Source organism: Papio anubis, chromosome 14, assembly GCF_008728515.1.
Source record: "Papio anubis isolate 15944 chromosome 14, Panubis1.0, whole genome shotgun sequence".
NCBI lineage: Eukaryota > Metazoa > Chordata > Mammalia > Primates > Cercopithecidae > Papio > Papio anubis.
In genome coordinates, this window is record NC_044989.1 from 10,399,064 (window position 1) to 10,426,751 (window position 27,688).

The window sequence follows — 27,688 nt, forward strand, 5'->3', positions numbered from 1 at the left end:
GAATAACGGTGAGACAGCAGGAGGAAGGCGGGAGTAGGGGAAGGAGAGAGAAAGAGGGAAACAGAGACAGAGTATGCATGTGCTAGCTGACTGAACGTGGAGCCCTGGATCTAGGTGTTCCTGAGGCCAGTTCCATGTCCCAAGCATGGTTATGTCAATTAATGCATTCTGCCTCTCGGCTTACGACATTAGAAGTTAGGCTGTATCATTTACAGTCCAAAGAGTTACTATTTCAGTTGTACCTAAAGACCCTTAAAAATCTATAAAGGCACCTCCAAAATCACATCATTTCTGGAAAAACTAAGGAAACCAAAGTTGGTTCTCTTTTTTCTTTTTTTGAGACCCGGGTCTTGATCTGTCGCCCAGGCTAGCCTCGACTTCTCAGGCTCAAGCTACCTACCTCAGCCTCCTCAGCAGCTGGGACTACAAGTGCACACCACCGTTTGTCTAATTAAAAAAAAATTTCTTGGAGTCTTTCTCAAAGAAGCTATTCAAATGAAAGTATATTTATTTTTATACATGTTTCCTCCAGTAAGTTTATGTTTGACTGTATGTAAGAAACAGGAAAAAAAACAACAACCTGTAATTAAACTGGTGCCAAGATTAACCAGTAGCCTCCACTGCTTGTTTCCCATTATTACAGATTGGGTATCCCTTATCTGAAATGCTTGGGAGCAGAAGTCTTTTAGACTTTGGATTTTTTGTGTGTTTTGGAATATCTGTATTATATTCACTAGTCGAGTATCCCAAATCTGAAAATCCAAAACCTGAAAAGCTCTAATGAGCATTTTCCTCCAATGTCATATCAGTGCTCGATATGGTATTGCTCTGTGTCCCCACACAAATCTCATGTCAAATTGCAATCTTCGGTGCTGGAGGAGGGGCCTGGAGGGAGGTGACTGAATCATGAGGGCGGACCTTCCCCTTGTTATTCTGTGCTAGTGAGTTCTTGGAGATCTGGTGTTTGAAAGTGTGTACCATCTCCCCCTTTGCCCTCTTCCCCCAGCTCTAGCCATGTAGGACATGCCTGCTTGTGCTTCACCTTCCGCCACGATAGTAAGCTTCCCGGGGCCTCCGTAGCCATGCTTCCTGTACCACCTGCAGAACTGTGAGTCAATTAAACCTTTTTCTGTACTTATAAATTACCCAGTTTCAGGTAGTTCTTTCTAGCAGGGCAAGAAAAGATAAATACAGTGCTCAAACAGTTTTAGATTTTTGGATTTGGGACGCTCTCAACCTGCGCCATTAGATTATACTCTCTTGGTATAAATTATTTAAAAACAAATCCCAAACTAGTACATAAACAAGCCAAACAAACCTATCAACATACACTTATAAACACAAACACAGGCAATACACAGACACCAGGTAAAACAGAGATGGTATTTCCGGATGGTTTAATCATGAATGGCAGTAGGCAGTGTAGGAACAAAGTTCCTAGAGCATGATAAATCTTGGTTTCTAGCACAGGATAAACCTTTCATTTCATGGTGTACATTTCACAATATTAAAAAAAACCCCAACCTGGTTCACATGATTAAAACCACGGGGAAAGGACAATGTTTCCAGGGAGCAATGACTTGCAAGCTCACCCTTGGGCTATGTGGTGGCCATCGGCAGGGCCCAGCTTCACAGTCCAATCCACAAAGCACAGGTTTTCAAATCTTTACCTCTGTGTACAAGAATGTACATGGAACTTTAAAAACGTGTGTTCCCTTATCTGTGTTGAACACTCTTAACGACGATCAGTTTGGGGGAGACGTACCCCTCCCTAATCACAGGTAGGATCACTTCCCAAATCAATGAAACGACCGTCCTCTTTTGTGTCTTGACTTCAGGTGTCCGGCTGAACGACGGAGTCTCTTCCTTTCTTGTCGATGCAGTTTCTCAGCCTCCTGTTGCTTCTTCTGCTGTTCAGACTAAAAGAGAAAATTAAATGAGTAGAGGGAAACAGAGAAAATCCTATACCTCTTTTCTGGTAACCGTCAGGATGCCAACAGTACTGCCACCAATCTCAGACCTGCTGCCAGGAGAAACGCTGCCCACAGGCTCCAGGGGACATGGTGGGGCTGCCTGGACTCCGCTCTGACAAACGCTACCCTGGCAGAAACAGCAGGACCAAGGCCAACTTTCACCATCAATGCAAAAGCAGAAATTCTGAACCCCAGGCAAGAGAAGGGCCCTAATAGACCAGTCTACTACAAAGTAGGAGACTGGTTTTTCAACCAACACACTCACACGACCACTGTGTTGTTTTAAAAGAGCCTACAAAAGAGCCACCTTGAAGATGGTATCACTTACAGAGTGTCCACTTTCCTTTTAGAGATCTTTGTTTACAAACTAGAGCCATTCGTTTATTCCCACTGTTTTTAAAAACAAAAGAAAAAAATTCTTAAATGTACTAAAAGCACGTTATTAAAACACTCATTCATAGAACTTGCTCCCAAGAATTTTTAGCTGTTTCCCAAAACTCCACCTCTCCTTCCTTAAAAGCAGCAAACTGCTCTCATTAATCACTGATGAAAGCGAGGCAGACGATGCCCAAGTTCACAGCTGCAGTAAGCATGTGGACTCTCAGGCTGACTGCTGGAAACGTGCTCACTTTTGTTCTCAATGCTCATTGGCTCACATGGGAGCTGGAACTCCTCCCTCCCCATCCCCAGCACCAAATGGTTTAACTACTTTCAGCAGAAATCCTTAGAAGATTATCAATGCAGAAGCCACAACAAAGTAAGAATTATACAGTTTTAAAAACACATTTGATGGTTTTGAAAATACAAACACCTGAATGTAAAGCTCAAAAAAAAAAAAAAAAATTCTTAGTGGTGGAACTGCGCAGATGGTAAACTGAGAAAGCATTGTCAGGGGCCTCAGTTGATAAAGTGGAAAAGCATCGCCTTATGGACACCCAGGGAACCTGCTTCACTGGGATCTGTATTTTCTTTTTCTTTTTTTGAGATGGAGTCTTGCTTTGTTGCCAGGCTGGAGTGCAATGGCACACTCTCGGCTCACTGCAACCTCCGCCTCCCGATTCAAGCGATTCCCCCGCCTCAGCCTCCAGAGTAGCTGGGACTACAGGTGACCACGCCTGGCTAGTTTTTTTTTTTTTTTTGAGACCGAGCCTCCCTCAGTCACCCAGGCTGGAGTGCAGTGGCGCGATCTCTGCTCACTGCAAGCCCCGCCTCCCGGGTTTACGCCATTCTGCCTCAGCCTCCCGAGTAGCTGGGACTATAGGCGCCCACCACCATGCCCGGCTATATTTTTTATATTTTTAGTAGAGATGGGGTTTCACTGTGTTGTCCAGGATGGTCTCAATCTCTTGACCTCGTGATCCACCCACCTCGGCCTCCCAAAGTGCTGGGATTTCAGGCGTGCACCACCACGCCCAGCCAGGATCTATATTTTCTACACACCTAACACAAAACATGCATCTGTATGTTACCCTTGAGGAGAAAGTCTCCACATTCACCTCTTGTGGATATTACCCAATCTTCTAAAATTAAGCAGTTGAAAGTGAGAGAATAGTGGGGAAGGAAAGCAATTTGTAATGTCAAAAAAAAAAAAAAAAAGATGCATTTCTCCTATTCTAAGAAGCTCTTAAACCGGGTTTCTGAATAATTCTTTAAGTCCCTTCTCTGATTATTACCATTCTTCGACTGTCTTTTCAAAGTAAATCCTATCCTGTGTATTCTGATCCTATCCCAAACTCCTCTACTGTGCTCTGTCTTGGAGGGTACCACCCGAGCCCAGGCTGCTGCCCGTCCTAACCATGGCCACCACGGAGTTGCCTTCCTTGTGCTCTGCTTCCTCTCAAATACCCCTTAAGGCAACTCTCCATGCAACAGCCGGAGGATTTAAAAATAAAATAGAAATACTATGTCAGTTCAGTCCTGTGCTTACTGAAACTGTGCAAAGTTTGGTCCTTTACCAAACAATCTCACAGCCCTCTGCTCACCTTTGAAGCACTTGCCATAGTTCTAATGACATAATTAGAGGTATATAATTTTTACCCGCTGTCTCTCTCTCCCATAGACTGAGAACTGTGGTGGCAAGAGCCATGTCTGTCCCTAGCATGAAGCACAGGGCAGGCATCAATACACACGCATTAATGGAAAACTCAGAACTCCTTCTAACACTCCCTAGCTGAGCGAGTGATGACATCACCAGGAGCCCGGTAAAGTGAACCAATACCAGTTATTCAATATTTCGCTTCTTCATGTTAATCAGAATTTATTTAAAAAGGGTTTCTTCAGGCCAGACGTGATGGCTCACGCCTGTAATCCCAGCACTTTGGGAGGCTGAGGCAGGCTGATCACAAGGTCAGGAAATCGAGACCATCCTGGCTAACACGGTGAAACCCCGTGTTTACTAAAAATACAAAACATTATCTGGGTGTGGTGGTGGGGGCCTGTAGTGCCAGCCACTTGGGAGGCTGAGGCAGGAGAATGGCGTGAACTCGGGAGGTGGAGCTTGCAGCAAGCTGAGATCGCACCACTGCACTCCAGCCTGGGAGACAGAGCGAGACTCTGTCTCAAAAAAAAGAAAGAAAGAAAAAAAAAAAAGGAAAAGAAAAAAAAGTTTCTTCATATAATTTTGGAAAATGATGTGCTAAATACAGATAAACAAGGTGTGTTGGAGCTTCTAAGTTAAGGCACCTTCATGAGTCTTCAACATGGACATCAGTCCAAGGTTTTTCCCTTATCTGTCTGATAGCAAAAGTAATCTTCCAGGGTCACTATTTACATCTCCTGGAACACATGGTGGGAAGCTCTGTCAGACTTTCTCCACCAAGGTAGGAGCTTGGAGAGGAGCTTGTAAGCAGTGGTTATTGTTCTGCAGACAAATTTCAGTGCAGAAAAAGGACTAGGACTAGCCTCTCTTCCACGGCTGCATCGGAAGGCCTTGCCGCCATGTGGCGGATCCAGGAGGATCTATGGGCCCGTTAGCGCTTCTCCCGGGTGCTCCTGCCTCCTCTTGCCTACTAGTTCACCACAGCCTCCAGCACTCCTGTCACAGAGGGAGGAGAAGGACAGGTGCAGACAGACACACTTGTATCAGCAACAGCCTCAGGCTTGATGAGGAATTGTACTAAAAGAAATTTTAAAATTAGATTTGCGACTGAATCCCAGTTTTACCACTATACAATCTTAAACGACATTAAAGCATAGATTTTTCCTCTTAAATTTTACTGAAATTTTAGGAGATACATATGCAAATATGGGAAAAACTCAAGATTCTACCTGAGCGTATCAAACATGCAGTATAAAAAGAGACTTCTATGAACAACTGCCTGAATAAGTAAAATTTACTGAAAACCTGAACTCAAGTAAAACTGAGATTTAATAATTAAAATGTTTATCAAGTAAGGAAACAAACACATCAAACATTAATTGACACATTCATCAAAAACAGTTTCAAAGCCTCTGCTTGATTCAGTTATGAGGCCATAACTTAATTTAAGCAATTCTTCATACTTTTTTTTATAAACAAAAATATAATTTCAGAGCCATCTTATTTTCATTTTACTACAAATTTTAAACTGATCTTCAACTCAGTTCCTTCCAATTTAGAAAACAGTGGGAAAAGGCTTGTATTTTCAGGTTACTGCAAAGTAGGTACTCACTCAACCCAGCAGAGGGGCCTCTGCAGGAGCTGAGGTGGCCACGCTGCAGACCTGGGATCCTTCCAGGCTGTGCTGCTCCTGCCCCATTTGACATCATTTGAGTTTCAGAGGGAATCAAGGATTGCTTCCAGGTATAAAGAAAATTGATAAGGAATTAGGAAGAGGCACAATGAGGTCCCTCTGAATGTGTATTTGGCTGATATAAGTGATAAATGTAAGAGGGCAAATTTGCTCTCAGCAAACAGAATTAACTGAAAAGCTTTTTGCACTTAGAATAATGAAGTTTTTAAAATTACTTGGCAAGCCTTCTGATGCAGGTTGGGAAAATTTTAGAGAAATCAGAGAGGAATGGGTACAGGATGTGATGAGGTGGTTCTCCAGAGATGATACACAAATGACCAATAAGCACATGATAAAATGCTCAACTCATTAGTCATTAGGGACCGCAAATCAAACAACACACCACTCACACCCACTAGCATGGCTATAATAAAGATGACAGACAGCAACAGGTTTGGTGTGGATGTGGAAAACCTGCAACCCTTATATGCTGCTTGGTGGGAATGTAAAATGGTGCAGCCACTTTGGAAAACTGTCTGACAGGTTTCTTAAAAAGTTAAATAGCTACGCTGTATGACGCAGCAATTCCGCTCCTAGGTATAGACCCAAGATAAATGAAAACACATGTTCATGAAAAAATTTACACATTCATTTTCATAGCAGATTATTACTCACTTCCCCCAAAAGAACACAACCCAAGTGTCCCTTAAAAAAGAATGAATAGCAAAATGTGTTATATACATACAATGGTATATTATTCAGCCATAAAAAGAAATGCAATTCCGATGCAAAGTTACACCACTGAATGAATAAACCTTGAAAACATTATGCTCAGTGAAGAAGCCAGTTACGAAAGACTTCACATTGAATGATTCCATTTGTATGAAATGTCCAGAACAGGCAAAGCTATAGAGACAGGAAGTAGATTAGTGGATGCCAGGGGCTGGGGGATGAAAATATGGGGGTAAATGCTAAAGGGTATAGGGCTTCTTTCTGGGGTGATGAAAATGTTCTGGAATTACATAGTGTGATGGTTGCCCAACTCAGTGAATACACTAAGAATCATTGAATTGTACACTTTAGAAGGAGCATATGGTCTGTGAATTATATCCCCCTACTACTGCTTAGGAAAAAAAAAGGGATGAAATCTTTGTCATTCTATTTGGTGACTATATTGAAGAGGACTGACTACGAATGAGAAAAAATTTTTTTGAGAAATACAACTGGATCCAGTTAACAGTAAATACTTAAGCAGATTACTCTCCCTATAATGTGTGACAGGCATTATTACCAGTGGCTAAAAAGATGGATCTTATAAATCAATTTAGAATAGGATGACCACTGGCAGAGTAGTTTGTCTTCTAAAATGATAGTATCTGGGCAAGCTGGGGGTGACTGTCACGAGGTATCAGAACTCACCAATTCCCATTCTTCTTCAAAGTCCATATACATGCGAGGTAGCCCTACATCCTTAGAGGGTCAGGATGGGACTTTTGCTTTATAAGCCACACCTCAGGCCACAGAGCGATCCAGAAACCAAGATAGCTGGTTCATCTCCAACAGAGCTAACTCTAGGGCCACTAAGTCCCTGTCTCCCTTGGGACACCAGTGATACTCCTGGCTCTACTGTAGTCACACACTGTGCTCTTGGCCCACCAGGGGCTCTGGTTGCAGAGAAAACGCTAGAACAGGGAACACAGCTTCCTCAATAGGGAAGAGGTATGAGAAGGCTGGTCTTAGGACACACACACAAAATACTATTGAAAGCCTATTATTCTTTTGTGAATTAAAAAATAACAATAAAAGATAACTCACCCTCTTTAATGTGAATGTCAATTGTTTGCTGCCAACAGTGGTATCGGATACACTCAACGTCCCATTTTTTGCTTCAATTTTCAAACGATCTTCAAGTGTTTTGCTACGGGAAATTTAAAAGAATGCCACATTAATCAAAATTATGTTTTAATTTACTATTTGAAACAAGTTTTGATTAGAATTGATTGCGAAGAAAAATGTTTACACATGTAAATGAAAATATCATTCACTTAACACAATAAATTGAAAGAATTAGGCGCACTCAAATAGTCATTATTCATATTCCAGAGATAGACTGTAAAACAATGACTGGCAAAAACACCCACTAATTTAATATCTTAAGTGGCAGTATCAAACACTTCAATGCCTGCTACTTTTCTTACTAAAATCAATCATATTTCTGAAGACCAAATGCAAAGAGCAATCTACTTCTGAAGCCTGTAATTGACCATAATGGTCAATGGCATTTATGATATAATGATATATTTAAACAATACACAAATTCGGTATGTGAGTATTTTAGCCACTCGTCCACCTTTTACAAAGGAATGAGCACAAATTAAGTCCTCCAGGTCAAGTCACAGAGAAGAGCTATGATAATTCTTATTTTTCCTTCACTCAGTCTTAACTCAGTAGACTGCAAGCCATCATCCCACAGCATGAACAGCTTGAAACATGAATCTGTCTGATGACACTGAGAGAAAACAAAAGCAATTACACTTTGGGTAATTCCACCTGATTCAGCTCTAGTCACTGATATCTCTCCAGGTATCTTCCCTTTTAGTTTCTTACTTGACTTACTCTTTCTGACATACTTTATCCCAAATTTAAATCTCATTTCATTTCTCTCTTTTTTTTTTTTGAGACGGAGTCTCGCTCTGTTGCCCAGGCTGGAGTGCAGTGGCCGGATCTCAGCGCACTGCAAGCTCCGCCTCCTGGGTTTACGCCATTCTCCTGCCTCAGCCTCCCAAGTAGCTGGGACTACAGGCGCCTGCCACCTCGCCCGGCTAGTTTTTTTTTGTATTTTTTAGTAGAGACGGGGTTTCACCTTGTTAGCCAGGATGGTCTCGATCTCCTGACCTCGTGATCCGCCCGTCTCGGCGTCCCAAAGTGCTGGGATTACAGGCTTGAGCCACCACGCCCGGCCTCATTTCATTTCTTGATCACATTTTCCAAATTTTTCTAGGCTCTCTTTATATAATCTGTGTCTCTGTTACAGTCTGCTGTGCCCTGCATTTCACTGTTATCTGTATAATTAACACAACCCCCCTCTGCTTTCCAATAAAGAGGTTAAGTATGAATTTTGTACCCGTTATATGAAACTTCACTGAATGTTATAATAATTTTTTATTATAAACTAGAACACTGGCCCTTTTTGTTAACTTGGTTTAGAGGGAAATAAACTGAATTAAGCCTAATGATATATATTTTCAGTATGTTTAAACAGTTACTTTAACTTTTCTAGAAATGGCTAAAGCAATAGATTCTTATTCCCCTGATAAGACTGAGATAGATGAGACGGAAGACAAAACAAAGAATATGGTTCTCTTCTATTCTGTTCCCTCCTCAAAAATAGTATACTCCGTCTCCTGCCCCCCGTGCCCCAAATCACATTCAACGCAGCCTGTTAAAGTGAGGGCTAAGAAACCTGACTGAAGAAAAAAAAAGTCTGAACTGTGTGAAAGGGTCTTCTTTTCCCTGAAATATGGTCTTTGTAACTAATCACTGAGGAGAACACAGCTCCTAAATGATCCCCCAAAGTGATCCTTCTTTGAAATTCTGAAGCTAATGTTTGATGTTCACACCATGAGAAATTTATCTCTAGTTTACAACTTGTAGTAACGTACTAAACACACCTTCTTTATATAATTTGAGACATAAAGTGGTTAGCATAAAAGTGGCACTCTTTTCTAAGCAATAATGTTATTAAGAAGCACTTTTAAAGTACTTTTCATCTTCAAAGTTCTTTATAGACTAACTAATTAATCCTTTCAACATCCCTGAGACAGAAGTATTTATCCTTTATAGATGGCAAAAAAGGGAGGTAAGATGTGAAATGACTTGCTGCAGGCCACGTAAGATTCAGTTCTAAGCCGGATTCCAGTTTCAGAATTGCTGGTTTCCAGGCGAGTGTCAGGCCATACTTGATTTACACAGTTTTGTTCAGGAAACTTGTCCATTAAGTATACTCAATGACAAGCTTCCACATGACAAACGGAATGAAATTAAGATTTAGGTTAGCTTTTTTCCTCTTCTAACAATTCAAAAGTAAAGTGTAAACGGACTGTAGTGTGTATGTGAATTATGTGAGCCTCAGCAAATTCCTCAACCTGCTCATTTCATTCTTCTTTCTTTTCATAGCTATAAACTCTGAGGTTTCAAAGTTAACAGGGCTGCTGTGCCTATGGAGTAGCCATTCTTTTATTCCTTTACTTTCTTAATGAACTTGCTTTCACTTAAAAAAAAAAAAAGTTAACAGGAATTCCAAATAACTATATAACCATTGAGAGAAGACGGTATACAGAAAACACTAATTTAGGAAGAAAAAGACTTTTCCAGTCAATTGTGGGCAATTATTACTCTGTTAAGAATGACCTTACTTCCTCCATGATAGGGCATACACATTCTGGGGTTTCTCTCAATGTACTTTCAATGTGCACTTGTAAAAACTTGTTCTGTCTAGGCTATTTGGAAAGACAAGCTGAGTTTTGGAACAAACCATGGCAGAAGATCAGACACAGAGACCATGTGTGGAGATTTCTACATTAAAGAAGTTCCACTTCCCTCCCTTTGAAAGTCAGTTTACTGAAAGCGTTTGCTAACCAGCAGTTCCACAGCCTGCTTCTTGAGTGTGACTTTGGTCAGAGATGACCTAAGTAGACACTGCTGTAGGAACACCTGAAAACTCCTTATTGAACAGAAAAACAAAAGGGAGAACACCACACTGCATGCGCTTCTCAGCATGTTTCTTCCAGGACACTGGCAGGTGGCAGAGGAGGACTGCAGAACTGGCCTTTCCCTCCCCCTCCTCTCCCCTCCCCCACACCCCGCCCCTACTTCTTTTCCCTGCCTAGGCTTTACTTTAGGTCTGACGGCCATGGGGGACTTTTTCATTGGTTTATAGTAAAGGATTCTAGGGGAAAATCTAATTGGAACAAGTAGATAAAAACAATCCCCAAATTTGTGATTGGTAAGAAAACAGATGTAGGCTTTACAATGGTAAAAGTGGGTAGAATTACTCAGTATAGAATGTAGAAAGCTCCCAGGGGAAGAAACGAGATTATTAGTATATTTATCTTAAAATAAAAAGGAAAGTGGGCAGAAACTACAAGGAAGAAAATCAAATTAAATATTTAGATGCACCAGGAAGGTTGACTGATTTACTTTGGGGTTTTAAAATACGAACACACGTGCACACACACATATTTAATTAAAACGTAGTGCTCCTCAGATGAGAGGTTTTGAATCCCGCTGCAGGGAAGGGGCAGTGTGGGGGGTGGGGGTCATATTCATAAAGGCATGTGCTTCAGGACAGAACTGAGAAGAGTTAATTAACTCTAATTAAAGGAGCCCCCGCTCCACAGTCTATACCGGAGGGAATAAATTAGAAAATGGAGAAAGAGAATCCGCAGATAAAGGATTAAGTATTTTTTAAATTTAAGTACTTTGCTTTAAATAACTACCTCAGACAAATATTTACATATGCCATAAAGTTTACTAAAAACTTTATTTGAATGCTTTCTGTTTCCACGTGTTGCTTCAAAGGCCCTATTTCAAGAGACTGAAACTCAGGCAACCATCAAATCTGATGCTTCTTCTATAGGCATAATGAAGATTTAAAAGATTCCTAACATCCGGCGATGCTGGAGTGTGGGGAAACAGGCGGTCTGGCCACAGTGCAAAGTGCTCAAGCCTTTTTGGAGGGTGATCTGGCAGTCTCTATCACACACCCCTGCTGATCCAGCAAACTCCTATTAGGAATATACTCTAAAGAAATACTTGTCCGTGTGCATACATATTTGTGACTGTGAAAAGGGTAAGAGAAAAAGCAGCAACCTAAACACCTACAGTTAGAGGAATAGTTACATAAATCACAGCACATCCACCTTATGAAATATTTATGCAGCCAGAAGGTAAGCCTACTGAACTTATAAAGAAACATTTCTAAGACTTGCTGTTAAATGAAAAGAGCAAGTTAAACAGTATAATTAGGCTGGGCACAGTGGCTCATGCCTGCAATTCCAGCACTTTGGGAGGCTGAGGCAGGAGGATGTCGTGAGGCCAGAAGTTCAAGACCAGTCTGGGCAACAAAATGAGACCCCAACTGGACAAAAAATTTAACAATTGTGGTGGCCTGTAGTCGCAGCTACTCAGGAGGGAGGGCGAGGTGGGAAGATCTTTTGAGCCCAGCAGATCGAGGCTGCAGTGAACCATGATTGCGCCTCTGCACTCTAGCCTGGGCAACAGCATGAGACCCATCTCAAAAAATAACATAAAGAGTATGAACCATTCACGTTAAAGAAAAAAAGCTACAGGTATAGATCTGTGAGTGTGGACACATATAGGAGTGAATGTATTTTTTAAAGGCAAGAAATATGGTGCGCACACAGCCATGACCTCAGGAAGGGAGGTGGGGGATAGGAGAGGCTTTAACCTTCAGTCCACACTCTTAGGTATTACAATGATAACATGCCTACATAGTACTGAGGACATATTCATTGAGTAATACAAGATTCTCTTTTCAAAAATGTAAGTCTGGAATTTAATTACTTCCCAGACTAGATTTTTAAATGCTTATATTAAAACAAAGCTGCATTACCTCAGCTCTTATCCACTATCAGAGGAACGTGAGCTGAAGAGTAAAAACATGCCATATTAATTAACAAAGTGGATAATGTTGCAGACATGATAAAAAGCTCACCCAAAGCTACCAAGCTACCCGGTGAAGAAGATGAGCTCCCCAAAGGCAGGAACTGTCTTAAACAATTTCTAGGACCTACCACAGGGCATTTGAAAGCATTCAAAGAATGCTTTCATAAATGGAACTGAAAGGCTGCCTGGCAGCTAGTATTGACTACCCAAGAAGAGAAGTTATCCCCATCTACTGAAATGTGGAGAGTTTTCATTCTAAGGACTCTCTTCTTCCACTGTTCACCAATGCACACAGCTCCACTCCTATACTTTGCAGGCCACGGCTGCTCCAGATACCAGAAACGGTTGATGTGCCCAGATTGGAAGGCATGGCCTTCCCAATCTTTCTACCTCTAACCAGAATTATGTCCCCTATGTCCATGCATCTGGAGTTCTTTCCTCCGTGTCTCTGAGGATGCACACCTTGTCTTTTCTGAGGCTCTCCTTACCTGGTTCTCGGGCCCACTGCCACCCGGTTCCTTACCAGATGCTACTTTGTCAATTGACTCAATTCTCTCAATTCCTTACTATCCCCTTTCTGTGGCTGAGTCTTCTCTGCCTACTAACAAATCATGTCTCTCGAGTCTATAAACCGCTTCCCATCAAGTTATTGGCTTTCATCCCTTTCTTTCACTACCAAACTTCTTGAAAGACTTACCTACACTAACTGTTTACCGTGTTTTCTATCTCCCAGTCACTCGTCTCTCTACTGCAGTTGGCCATTTGGCGGGACGGAGAAACAGTGCCAGTGAGGCCAGCTGCATACCGGCCTTTTCCCAGCCTTCGTGCCTGGGCTTCTCTGTTCCGCTGGGTGGCAGGACCACTCCCTTGCCTCAGACACGCTCCAGGTTTGGCCCTTGCCAGTTTTCCTCTCAGCTGGTTACTGCCCATCTTCTTTGTCTGCTTTCTAACAGAATTCTTAGTCCTAGGCAATCAGTACCTCTGTGAAGTCTCTAAAATTCTATGCAAATACATCACAGGCATTTGTAATTTTCTCTAGAGAGGTGTATGGTATGGATTTTATCACAGGTTCAAGTAAAATAATTGTTTTTCCCCAAGGTTCCATTCTTAGCCCTAATCTTACTCTATACAATGATAGTAAATCTCTTTTCATTCATGATCTTGACCACACAATAAAGGCTGGTATCTCTCAAACTGACATCTCCAGCCTCCTCTTCCTGGGCCTGATGGACATTGCCATTGATTTACTGAATGTGACACAGAAGACGCATGGGCTCAACCCAGCTCATTACTTTTAGCCCTAAACCTACTCTGCATTCTGTATTTTTTACCTCAAGGGCAACATTGCTAGACATCTCCACATCATCCCTGACTATTCCCTTCTCCTTTGATATTATCAGGAACCGACGGTGGAGTTTGTGCCCATTTTTCTTTCTCACTCTTAGTCTTCTGGTCTGTCTGCTCCTCTCCACCCCATTATTCAGGCCTGTGTCCCTTCTAACTGGGACGATTCTAATAGTTTGAGAGCTGGTCTCTGGGTGTCCAGCTTCTCCGCACATTGTCTTTCTAAAATGGAGGTATTTTGCTAATGGGTTTCTGGGATTAGGGACTTTTTATGCCTATGCTTTTATTTGCTATAACAAACATGTACTGCTTTTATTATAAAAGTACTTATAATACTAGGGGAGGGGTTGGAATAGATTTGATCCCATTCTTCTAAGCTGTTCAGATTGTGGCTTTCCAGTGCTTGCTCGGCCACCCCTTCAGGCACCCGGTGCTCTGGCTGCAGGAAGGCACCCCCCACCCTTCGAATGGCTCGCCTGTGGCTGTGCTGTGCCTCTGCCAGGAATGCTATCTTTCCCACCAGCCCTGAGTGCTCCACTCTGCATCTTTCCACAACCAGTTTCCATATGACTTCAAGGCCCCCCAAATTCAGCTCCTTCTTTCTTATGGTCTTTTCCCATGAATGCTTCAGGTACACAGGCCACGTCTTTCTTCCCATCCCCTGGGTCTAGAATGCGGGTCTGCTCGCACTGAGCAGTTGATAAATGCTTGATGAATGGGTGGTGGAGAGGCTGATAAGTGGATGAACAGACTCACAAATAACGTTAGCACACTGTAAGGCATAAAAATACATGTCAACAGACACACGTTTATCTAAAGCCATATGACCACACCAAGCAACGCAGACAGCTCACTCAAGGCTCCAGTTACCATTCATGATCCACCTTTCCCTTTATAGAAACAGTTTTAAAGCTGGGCAAGTCCAAGTCAACATTTAAATAGAACACATTCAATCTGATGTTGTCTCTTGTTAACTGGCTTGCGGTAACTTGCAGAATAAACATACAGAGTCACTTTAGTTCTCTGAAGGATCATGGTTTAATGCTTCACTAAATACTCATGTAAATATTATCACTTGTATAGTTCTCAAAAAGGATGTTTAACTTGGTGATATTTAACTTAGTAAGAATGTTTAACTTGGTGATATTTAACTTAGTAAGAATGCTTAACTTGGTGATATTGCTTGGTAGAATGTTTTAGCAGGTGATATTTAACTTAGAATGTTTAACTACAGTTTATTCACCTCACTATGGTTTATTCTTAGATATAAATTTTTATTCCCTTTGTTTTATACTTCCATTTCCTACTACAGCCCCCAGGCAAAAGGAAGAATGTTAGAGAGATTAGTCAGACCGCCTACCCCCAAATCACAGCCTCCTGTTGCCGTGGTCACACTCAAAACAACTGCTCCCAGATTTTCCTGGTCAATGGCTATAGGGAAAATGAGTCCTTTCTCAGCAGATTTTGAAGGAGTAAGTTCTGAGTTACCTGATGTGTTGTCACGGCAAAGAAGATTCAACTTTCAGCAAGTATTTCTCAAGTGCCCACTCTATTCTAAGTACTTAATCAAGAGCCAGAGATAAAGCAGTAAATAGAGCAAGACAAAAACAGCATATACTCAACAAATAAATTTAATCCACAGAACCAGAACAGCACAAACCAAGTAGGACTCCCAATAAAACACCTACACATAACAGCTGTATAAAAAGTGAGACTGCACACACTGCTGGAGAATGTAAAATGGTGCAGCCTGTGCACAAGTTTGCTGGTTTCTGAAAAGGCTAAACGTAAGAGTTACTATATGACCAGCAATTTCTTCTGATTCTTACACATAGATGAAAACACATGCAAAACACATGTAAAACTGTATAAACCAATGTTCGCAGCAGCATTATTCACAATAGCCAAAAAGTGGAAACTACCCACGTGTCCATCAACTGACGAAGGAATACACAAACTGGTCTACACACACACTGGAATATTACTTGGTAATGAAAACAAATGGAGTGGAGTTGTCCCTTGGTATCCGCTGGGGAATTGGTTCCAGGACCTCCCTTGGATACTAAAAATCCATGGATGTTCAAGTCATATAAAATGGTGTGGTTATTTCCATATAACCTGTGCACATCTTCTCCTATATGTTAAATTATCTCTAGATTACTTATAATACCTAATACAATGTAAATGCTACATGCATAGTTGTTATACTATTGATTAGGGAATAAAGTCAAGAAAAAAGTCTGTACACGTTCAGTACGGTTACAAATTTTTTCTGAATATTTTCAACCCATATTGGTTGAATCTATGGATGAGGAACCCTCGGATACAGAGGGCCGACTATACCAACAGATGCTACAACACAGATGAACATTAAAGACACTGTGCTAAGAGAAAGAGGCCAGCCACAAAAGGCCACACATCGTACAGTTCCTTTTACATGAGATGTCAGAATAGGCAAATCGAGAGACAGAAAAGGAAACTACTGGCTGCCTCAGGATGGGATATGGGGTGATGTGGGGTGACTGCCCATGAGGCATGGGGTTTCCTTTTGGGGTGACGGTAATGTTCTAAAATTATGGTGATGGTTCCAGAATTCTGTGAATATACTAAAAACCAGTGAACTGCATGCTTTTAGTAGATTAATTGTATGTTACATAAATTATATCTCAAGAAAGTTGTTATTTTAAAAAGTGAGGTTGGTCACTAAAGAAAACATCTTCAAAAGATATCAAGAACACTAGAGTTGACCCTCGAACGACATGGGTTTGCACTGTACTGCTCTACTTACACAGTTTTTCCAATAAAAGTTAACACCATTACTTGCCTCCCCTGCCTCCCTTTCACTTCCTCCTGTTCTGTCTTTGCCCCTGAGACAGGAAGACCAATCCCTCCTCTTCTTCCTCCTCAGACTACTCCACATGAAGACAACAAGGATGAAGACCTTTACAATGATCCTCTCCCATCTAATGTATAGTAAATATATTTTCCTTTCCTTATGATTTTCTTAATAACATTTTCTTTCCTCCAACTTATCTTATTATATGAGTACAGTATACGATACATAGAACATACAAAATATGTGGTAATTGACCCCTGACTGTTAAAAATTCTGGTCACTAGTAGGCTATTAGTAATGTTTTCGGGGATATTCTAGGATCTAAGTCACCAGGAAGGTTTAAAAAAAAAAAAAAAGTTTTCGAGAAATCAAAAGTTGTATGTGTTAGGTCTAGACTTTCTAGTGAAAATAAATAAGTAACACAAAAAGTTAAATGCATGCATATATATATATATATCTTCTTTTTTTTTTTTGAGATGGAGTCTAGCACTGTTGCCAGACTGGAGTGCAGTGGTGCGATCTCGGCTCACTGCAACTTCCACCTCCCGGGTTCAAATAATTCTCCTGCCTCAGCCTCCTGAGTAGGTGGGACTACAGGCATGCACCGCCACATCAGCTAATTTTTGTATTTTTAGTAGAGACAGCATCTCACCATGTTGGCCAGGATGGTCTCAACTCCTGACCTCATGATCCGCCCATCTAGGCCTCCCAAAGTGCTAAGATTACAGGCGTGAGCCACCGTGCCCAGCCTAAATGCACATTTTTTTTACTTTCCAGGGCATTGGCACTCCTAGCCCTCAAGTTGTTCAAGGGTCAACTCTACTAGCTTCTTTATTCATGGACACATCTTTTGTTAGTTCATCAGAACCAGAATTTTGAGGTGCTTCTGAATTCTAAATTGAAGGATTCACTACCTCTGGTGTTGCAGATACTTGCTAGAAGATGGTGAAATAAAGATGAGTAAAATACATCTCAACCCCAGAAACAATTCCACCTGTTCACTGATGTCCTCCCCACCCTTTTCCTCCTCCCACTTCGGAAAAAACACCTTTTCCTGCATGGAGAGCTGGGAGCTGGAGAAGTGCAAGGTACAGAAATGTACTGACCCCAAGCTAACACCTCGTCTATTCTGCCCAATCCTTCTGCTCCACCTCAAGACTGCTCCCCTGGCTCCCCAGACATTCCAGTTATTCTTTTAAGACACCTCCTGTGACTGTCTATCATATTCCAATCCTGTGCATCAATACTTTGCCTAAGAATTCTCAAAGCAGAGAATTGCATAATTTAGAGTTTATATACAACTTGGGCTTGACACCTAGCTTGTTCCTCATGCAGACTCTTGACAACTGAAAATTATTCAAATAAAACTACCTTTTCTGGGGAAGGTTAATTTTTTTGGAGTGGGGGTAAATATAACATAAAACCTACCATTTTATTCATTTTTAACTAGACAGTTCAGCAGCATTAAGTACATTCACACTGTTGTACAACCACCACTACCAACTATTTCCAGCACATTTTCATAATCCAACCTGAAACTCTGTACCCATGAAACACTCGACAACCACCATTCTGTTTTCTGCCTCTTTCTACATATTTGCCTATTCTAGAATACCACTCTTTTTCATCTCTCAATTTTCCTGAAAAAGACTTAAAACTTCTGGCAAATTTTCCAAGTAACTTTTTCAATAACCAGGTAAAGCGAGATGGGGTAAACATAACCGAGGTTCTAATTTTTTAAAATAACTTTGTGAAGAAGCAGAAAAGTTGTCACCTCCTAGCAACCACTGTCCAAAAGGCTTCAAAGCACCGATCTGTAGGGCACAGAATAAGTATTTGTAGGTGAGGGAACCTCATGGGGAAAAAACAAGCACAAGGAAAGTGTGTGGCTTTTGCAGCTTAAAAGTGTTCCACTGATACTCATAAGGCTACCTCTACCCTATATTTTACTGCATGTAAACTATACCTCAAAAAGTTGTGACAAATAAGTAAATCCCCTAGAGACCAATGTACTTCAATAGCAACACTCCCCTCAGGCCTCCTGCGTGCTTCCCTCACATCACCTCCCACATGGCCTTACCTCCCGCTTCCCTCGTCCCCTCTACCCTCTGCACCTCCATCATCCAAAGACAGAAATGTCATCTTTAGGGCAATGTGCCAGAGAGGAAAAGCAAGGGCTTGGCTACATGTCAACTGTGTGCTCAGGCAGTGCTACTCACTTCATCAGTTTCTGCTTTGTGGCAGAATCTTTGAAGCTTCTAAATTCTTCTCCTGCTTTGATCTCATAAAACTGGGGCTTTAGGACTGTCTGCTGGTCCTCCTTGAGTCGTTCCTGTCGCTTCACTTTTTCCTCCTGCTGGAGAAGTCTGCGTTGCTTCCTGACCTCTTCAACCCAGGCTTTTTCATCATCTGAACTCTCCGAACTTTCTGCATCACTCGGTTTTCCTTCCGGCTCTTCCTCCTCTTCCTGAGAATAAAAATAGTAAGCAGCAACTCCTTTCCCCCAAACACAGACCCCTTGTTTTCTCTGAAGCAGCAACTGGCCCATTAATGAGTGCCTAACAGCTACTCTACTGCATGCATCAGGAGAAATGCCTTTAATTAAATAAGAGAATACTCCTAAGCCCAATGTCAATCACTTAATATGGAATTAATTACATCTCAAGTATAATCGAAGACTCTTCTAACTTACAAAGAAAACATTATATTAAAGAAACAGTAGCAAATTCTAAAAGATAAGGAGTACATTACTTTTTCATGCAGTTCTTGTTGCTCTAAGAGTCTTAGCTTCTTTTTCCTTTTTTCACTAATTTTTGAAACAAGTGGATTCAGAAGCCTGAATTCTTCACTCTCTTCATCTACTTGGAAGTCAGGGTTCTCAAACATAACTTTAAATCGATCATCGGTGAGAATACTAGGAAGACTCTATAAGGAGGAAAAAGTATGTAAAAATTTAAGTTAATATCTGATTAAAATTTGACCAGAAACATGGTTTTAAAACACTGATTCTATTATAAATTAATAAGCGGTACGAGGCATACATTATGAACTCATTATGAAATTTCTTCCAGGACTTCCATTGTGCCCCTAGGTTTCAGCTGCCACCACCAAAAGAACCTCTACTAATCTACTTTGCAGATGATCTACACCAGTTGGCCATTACACACAATGAGCTAAGAATGAGTCTTTTGGCTAACTTTATGCTTAACGCATTAGAAAGAATTTCTTCAATTAACATTTTAATGCAAAAAGTACCTTTTAAGAAAATACGTAAGTTTTTAAAACATGGCTTTTATTATTTTTTAGAGACAGGGTCTCACTCTGTCACCCAGGCTGGAGTGCAATGGCACAATCACGGCTCACTGCAGCCCCAACCTCCTGGGCTCAAGTGATCCTGCCACCTCAGTCAGCCTCCCAAGTAGCTGGGACCACAGGTGCACCACCGCACCTGGCTAATTTTTTATTTTTTGTAGAGATGGGTCTCACTATGTTGCCCAGGCTGGTCTTGAAGTCCCGGGCTCAAGCAATTTCTGATGCCTTGGCCTCCCAAAGTACTGAGATTACAGGTGTGAGCCACTGTACCTGAAAACAGGGCTTTTAAACAAAGCTTAGTTACTACGCTGACTTAAAATAAGCAATTCTTTCAACTTCAGATTCCAAAACTGGGAGAGGAAGTATACAAAGTCAGTAACTCACATGGTGGGATGGAGGAAGCTGGTGATGTAAGTTTACCAATTCCAGCTGAGTTACTGGGAAACAGAAGGGACGTTTCCATCTCCTACCGGGTGATTTCATTAATATTTCCCCTCAGGTCAACTAACTGTTGTCAAAGGATATTGTGTATCCTTCAGACACAAAAACTTTGGCTACTGAGACCCATTTAGATAGCTCGGGACTGACACTAAATTCCTTTTTATTTGTACCATTTTCAATGGAAAGTTTTCTAAAACTGTACTGTAAACTTACCTGTTCACTTAAGTAGATGACAGAGAATCTTACACATTTAGGACTGTCTTATCGTTCCTTCTCTGCTATAGGCTTGGAAGCCAGATCAAACAGCCTACTTAGAATTGTTTGTCAATCAGAGTAAACAGCCCTGAACACTGCTGGAAAAAGCTGACCTGTTTGTGATGGACTCTGACTCTGCTGAACAGACTACTTTACTATTTCTCCACTGTTGAGAGTAAATAAGGTTGCAGGCAGTTGAGTTCTGACTATTACTTGTGATACTGACAGACCTATACAAAAGTTTAATAAATCATAAGATATTAAGGAACTTGGCCTGTTTATTATTTGTATATACCTAAAAACAGATAAACCCTTACCTAAAATTCTGAGATATTAAATGCAACAAGTCTTCCCTGATTAAACATCATTTCCAAGAAAGACTTAGGACGAAGGGAAAAAGAAAGGTAAGATTGGGTTCCTGATCCTAATCTAGTAAGGAAGAAAAAACACTGCAAACACATTTGCTACTAGGCCCCTTCTGAGGGCTGCTTGGTAATGCTGAAAGTGTCACAGGAGAGGACAGATAAAGGAATCCCAACAAAAGACACCCCAGGAGGGGCCTTGGGGGGTGTGGCATCAGGGAGGGGGCTTGGAAGATGAGGTTTCAACAAGTAGAAATCTGAAGAAACAGCATTTCCAGCCGACAGAAGTGGTGAATAGTCTGGTGACATAAGAATGATGCAATTTCAAAAACAATTTTTTGATCAGGCCATACTGTAAAGGATTTTAAATACCATGACTGTTATTTTGAAGATATAAGGGGAAACCACTAGTGAAGAGGAGGAGGGGGAGGAAGAAGAGGAAGAGGAAAAGGAAGAGAAACGAAGAAGGAGGGAGACAGGGAAGCAGGGAGGAAGGAGAAGATGGATGATCAACAGAAGTGTGCTTCAAGACTCTTCAGATGACAGAACTGTGCTTCTGGCCAGGTGTTGGTTCACACCTGCAATCTCAGCACTTTGGGAGGCCAAGGTGGGAGGACTGCTTGAGGCCAGAAGTTCGAGATCAGCTTGGGCAACATGGTGAGACGCTGTCTACACAAAATATAAAAAATTAGTCAGGCGTGGCGGTGCACGCCTGTAGTCCCAGCTACTTGGAAGGTTGAGGTAGGAGGATCGTGTGAGCCTGGGAAGTCAGGGCTGCGGTGAGCTGAGATCATGCCATGCACTCCAGCCTGGGTGACAGACCTTGTCACAAACAAACAAACAACCCAAAATTGTGCTTCAAGAGTCTGCAGCAGCATGATGTCTGACGGACTGCCGAGTAAGAAGTTAGCATCATGAGAAGACTAAGAAGCCATTTTAAGAAACTGGCGAGAGAGATGGTCTGAATTAGGGCAATGGGAACAGTTTTTAGGAAAGAATAATTGTGAGATACAGTTCTAAATTAGAATTGACAGATCCAGCTATGGAGATAGGAGGGTTAAGAATTAAAAGCGGTTAGAAACCTCTCTCAAACATGTAGCTTAAGCAACCAGAAAGCTGGCGACAGTGAGTTAGGATCCATCACTGGTGAGCATTAGGAAAAAACGCAGGGGTGGGGTAAACGGGAAGAAATCACGCTCCATTTAGGGCTGCCTATGCCTGTGATACAGGGAGAAGAGCACCAGGATTCGGACGGACACCACTAGGTGTCTGGGAACTAGGCGCCATGTCTCAGGAGAAAGAAGGGGGCTAGGATGTAAATTTTGGAGTTATCTGTAGGTATCGGACAGGTGATATTGTCAAAGATATTTTCAAATGAATACCTAACTGCCTATTACACATTTTCAGGTTAAAAAAACACCAAGGGCAAATATTTTCTTTTCATCTTACTATATTTATTAAAGTAATAGTCATATTTAATAAATAGATAAAATGTTACAAAGACTATGTATGTTGCTGGTATTAAGCTTTTTTTCTTAATTTAAAACAAATCAATTGCTTTGCCTCAAGACAAGTATGCTTTGGATGAACAACTATAAAATAAAACCTCTTCTGACCCATCTGTAAAAATATTTCCTTCAGGGTTTTTTCCTAGTCTGTTTGTTTTCACAGCTGTCTTAAGGAAAAAAGTAGGATAAGGTATAGCTATTAATGTTCTATAGGAGCTTACAAGTGTCTGGCTAGTGATTCATCCTATAAACACCTGTCTACACATGCTCAACTTTACCATTAAAATACAGAAAACATTAAAGTACTGTCCATACCACAGTCCTACCTGGAAGAATGGTATCTGTCTACCTGAGTGGGATGCCTATTATTATTTTGTTCCACATAGTAACATATATGAAGAATGACTGCCATTTGAAACAAATTAGTTCTTTTTTTTCTTTTGAGATGGGGTCTTGCTCTGTCACCCCAACTGGAGTGCAGTGGTGTGATCTTGGCTCACTGCAATCTCTGTCTCGGGTTCAAGCGATTCTCCTGCCTCAGTCTCCTAAGTAGCTGGGATTATAGGCACGTGCCACCACAGCTGGCTAATTTTGTATTTTTAGTGGAAACGGGGCTTCACCATGTCGTCAGGCTGGTCTCAAACTCCTGACCTGGTGATTTGCCCGCCTAGGCCTCCCAAAGTGCTGGGATTACAGGCGTGAGCTACCACGCCCCAGCCAATCAAATTAGTTCATTCAATGCTATGATACCTATGAAGTTAGGCTGGTACAGACTTCTGAGTAAAGACGGTAGCTTGCACACTAGTATCTTCTTCTCATCTCTCCTAAAACCTCACTAGAACAACAGAAAAGGAGCTTTTTAAAAAGGACATAAACCCTCAAAAGAAGGAAAGGAAACAGGGGTAATAAAAATTTGAGAGTCAGAAAGAAAGCCTATTTAAAATCACACCCCAGCTCTGGAAAGCCTGGTCCTGGCCCTTTCCCACTGAGTTGTTGTCTGGCTGGGGTTGGCACTGCAAGAGCAAGAGAAGTGTGCTGGCCACAAAGAGGGGAGGACAAGGCTGGCACGTGGGGGTGAGGTGCCCTCTGGAACCCTCCAACCTCTTGTGACCTACGGTGGTCAGTTCTAGGAATGCTGGTAGCCAGGCCTTTACCCCCAAGCAGGAGGACCTGACCAGCCAAGAGAAAGACTTAAGAGACAATGACATGTGCAGCGTCCTTCCCCAAATAGACAGTGTGGCCAAGTCACCGCACAGTGACTGAGGGACCCTGTCCCCACCTAGAGTTTTCATTCACTTTTTAAACTCTTATTCCTCACTGCCAAAAAATAACTATGGATCATGGCAGGAAAAACTAATAGAAATTTTCTTTCAAGAAAATTCCCCAGCACTGAAGACCGAACTTCTAGACTGAGATGGGCTTGCAGCACAGTACAGTCGTTTTGTGTGAGGTTTCCCAGGATGCTTCCTCTCTCTGTTATTTTAGAGAAGCAACTCCTCTAGCAATTTCCCAAGGAAACACAGCATTTAAGGGGAATTGGCTGCTGTTGAGAACTTGCACGTCTGAAAAAATTTACCATACTCTCACATGGATTGACTGCTTGTCTAGGCTGGAAACTGTATTTCTTCAGGAAACTGAAGGTTCTTGTAATTCTCTGTCCAACATGGGTTGAGGTGAACTGAATCCACAGGATAATGGTAAAGGGAGGTCCCAGGATTAGAAGGTGACCAGGCCAGAATGGAATGGGGTAGAAAGTTCTAGAAGCAACTTCTTCAGGAAGGTAAATAAGTATAAGTCTAACCTATCTAAATACCTCAAAATAAGACTTAGAGAACTGGCATAAATTGGGGGTTGATTAGTGATAACTACATAGAAAACAAGCAAGAGAGACAATTATTAACTTCAAAGGACACAAAGATTGAACAAGAAATGCAGTCACAGATTACTACTGACTCGGCTGGAAATAGCACCTACATAGGCCAGGCATGGTAGCTTGTACCTGTAATCCCAGCACTTTGGGAGGCTGAGGTGGGAGGATCTCTTGACCTCAGGAGTTGGAGACCAGTTCAGGCAACACAGTGAGACCTCATCTCTACTAAAATATATACATACATATATATTAGCTGGGTGTGATGTGCATCTGTAATCCCAGCTACCTGAAAGGCTGAGGTGGGAGGATCACTTAAGCCAAAGAGACTGAGGCTGCAGTAAGCTATGATTTTGCCACTGTACTCCAGCCTGGGTAACAGGCCCTGTCTCAAAAAAACAAAAGTTACAACAATGTAATGCTGAATACCAACTTAATCAAAACCACAATATAGCTTCCTTGGAAAGTTATCAAAAGATAATGCCTAACACTAAAATGTTAAGAGGTAGGACGACAGGCAAGAGGGAAGGAGGGAGGAGACAGAGAGAGACAGAGAGACAGATTCATACCAAAATAATCAGCTAAAAAGGCAAAAGTGGTTGTCTGAGAAGAGGTGAAAATGGAGGAAGGGGGAGGGAAGAAAAGGGGGGGACAATGGGATGGCCTACATTCCTAACAAACCTTGGAGAAATGTTTAGTTTTTTTTGTTTTTGTTTTTGACAGAGTCTCACTCTGTTACTGGGCTGGAGTGCAGTGGCACGACCACGGCTAACTGTGGCCTTGCAGGGAGATCGTCCCACCTCAGCCTCCTGAGTAGCTGGGACCACAGGCATGCACCACCACACCCAGCTAATTTTTGTAGAGATGCAGTTTCGCCACGTTGCCCAGGCTGGTCTTGAACTCCTGGGTTCAAGTGATCCTCCCTGCTTTGGCCTCCCAAAGTGATGGGATTACAGAAATTTTATTTTATTTTATTTTTGAGATGGAGTCTTGCTCTGTTGCCCAGGCTGGAGTGCAACGGCGTGACCTTGGCTCACTGCAACCTCTGCCTCCCAGGTTCAAGCAATCCTCCTCCTGCCTCAGCCTCCCAAGTAGCTGGGATTACAGGTGCGCACCACCATGCCCAGCTAGTTTTTCTATTTTTAGTAGAAACAGAGTTTCACCATGTTGGCTAGAGTGGTCTCAAACTCCTAGTCTCAAGTGATCTCCCTGCCTTGGCCTCCCAAAGTGCTGGGATTATAGGTATGAGCCTGTAATGTTTGTGTTAGGCATTGTGTCCAGCCTGAAATATTTAGTTTTTAAAACTATGTATGTATAACTGTAATTTTAAAAAAAATTGATACTAAAAAAGCTTTAAAAATAATATTTTGGATGTAAAAACTAATCTGATCCAACCCAAAGTATCTTTACCTAATTGTATTCCCTAGACAGATGAAGTATTACTTTAATATAAGTTCTTAGTGGTATTTAGTGATTCTTGAAACTGCTAAAATATCTCTTCCATGGGTTTCTAGCCACAGAATACACATGGCCTAGAACAGTGGTCCTCAACATTTTTGGCACCAGGGACTAGTTTCGCAAAAGACAAGTTTTCCACAGATGGTGGCAGGGGGAGCAGGGGTGGAGGGCGAGGGAGTTTTGGGATGATTTCAAGCGCATTACATTTATTGTGCACTTTATTTCTATTATTATTACACTGTAATAATAATGAAATAATTATACAACTCGCCATAATACAGAATCAGTGGGAGCCCTGCACTTGTTTTCCTGCAATTAGAAAGTCCCATTGGGGACTAATGGGAGAGAGTGACAGATCATCAGCATTAGATTTTCCTAAGGAGCAGGCAACCTAGATCCCTCGCATGTGCAGTTCACAATAGGGTTCATGCTCCTATAAGAATCTAATGCAGCCGCTGATCTGACATGAGGTGGGACTCAGGCAGTAATGTGAGCGATGGGGTGTGACTGTAAATACAGATGAAGCTCAAGGCTCACCTCCTGGTGTGCAGACTGATTCCTAACAGGCCCCAGACCAGTACCATGGCCTGGGGGTTGGAGACCCCTGGCTTAGAGATCTCATGCACAGTCCTGCCTGAGCTGTTGCAGAATGCAAGAAAAGTACATTCATCAGAGACTTTAAGGCCACAGCCAGAAAGTGACAAAAAAGGCTAATACACAAAAAATGATACCTGGAGGAAAAACAGCTCTAATCAAAACTCGTACCCTCACAAATCAAACAGATCACAGATGCCCATGCCTCTCAAAGCTGTTTGTGCCTACTGGGAATTCAACACCTATGTGTTGAAAGAATGAATACATTCCCTTTTTTTTTTTTTTTAAAGAGATGCTGTCTTGCCCTGTAGCCCAGGCTGCAGTACAGTGGTGTGATCATGGCTCACTGCAGACTCAAACCCCTGAACTCAAGCAATCTTCCCACTTCCCAAGTATTGGGAACACAGGCATGAGCTACTGCACTGGTCCTTAATTGTTAACTAGAATTAATACAACCAAAATTTCTGAGTTTGGATAATGTCCACTGATTGACATTATGTGGTGGGCCACCTCCCATTTGAGGTTCAATATCAACCATACAGTAAACATCTTACTAGATTTTTGTGTTATCAGTGGCAGCAATATTTGGGAACACTTTTCACTGTCTCCCTCCAGTAAATTTCAGCTGCAGACAAGGCAAAACATACCTTTCAAATTGGTATTGCAAGACACCAACTTTCAAATCAGGAGGTATCATAGCTAGTAAAGCTCTCAAGCTTTTGAGGAGCTGAGTTCAAAGGCGAGACTAATGATCTGCTGATGGGACTTAGCAATTCTTTCAAGTATTCTTTTAAATTATAATAAAGGATTCTTTCCTTAATTCATGAGTGATTTCTACGATCTTCACTTTACCTAAGATGAAACTGTTCAACAACAAATTATACAAACTTTTTCTAAGCACAGCCTCAGATTTTCAAAAGACCATATATAAATATTTCTGGAATGAAACTGAGCTCTGATAATAGGTCTGATTTGGGCTAGGAAGTCACCAAAAAGCAGATTAGGGGCACATTTTACAAATACTACTCTTTGGAAGAATTCTGTTATCACGTGATATGGCTACAAAGATCGCATTTCCAGCTATGAAGAGCTGAAGAGAAACTGCTGTTTGATGGAAGAAGATAAGAATTTCTAAGGTTCTTCCTCCTTTTCACTGGAAGTAAAATGGTACACGGCTTGGTAATTCTTTACAGGGTGACCCACAAATAGGTTCTAAAATAATCAAATGCCATCCTGATAGTTAATTAGAGAATATGTAGCAACAAAATGAGCGAACACCAACGGAACGTAGATGTGCCTGGAGATAACAGAAAGGCAAGTCCTTGATTCGCACAGTGCCAA

At 41.7% G+C, this 27,688-nt stretch overlaps 1 protein-coding gene across 4 annotated transcripts in view; it reads right to left on the reverse strand.

The window, feature by feature from the left end:
• Positions 1–490: 490 nt before the first annotated feature.
• The window catches only part of NOL10 (nucleolar protein 10), a 116,352-nt gene continuing 89,154 nt past the window's right edge, over positions 491–27,688 (reverse strand). For all 4 annotated transcript variants that reach the window (XM_017947280.2, XM_003908272.5, XM_003908274.5 and 1 more), the window contains 4 exons: positions 19,302–19,475; positions 18,770–19,017; positions 7,499–7,601; positions 491–1,919 (listed from right to left, as the gene is read on the reverse strand). In XM_017947280.2, the coding sequence (XP_017802769.1) occupies positions 1,800–1,919; positions 7,499–7,601; positions 18,770–19,017; positions 19,302–19,475 (645 nt within the window). In that variant the 3' untranslated portion in view covers positions 491–1,799. The remainder of the gene's footprint in view (positions 1,920–7,498; positions 7,602–18,769; positions 19,018–19,301; positions 19,476–27,688) is intronic.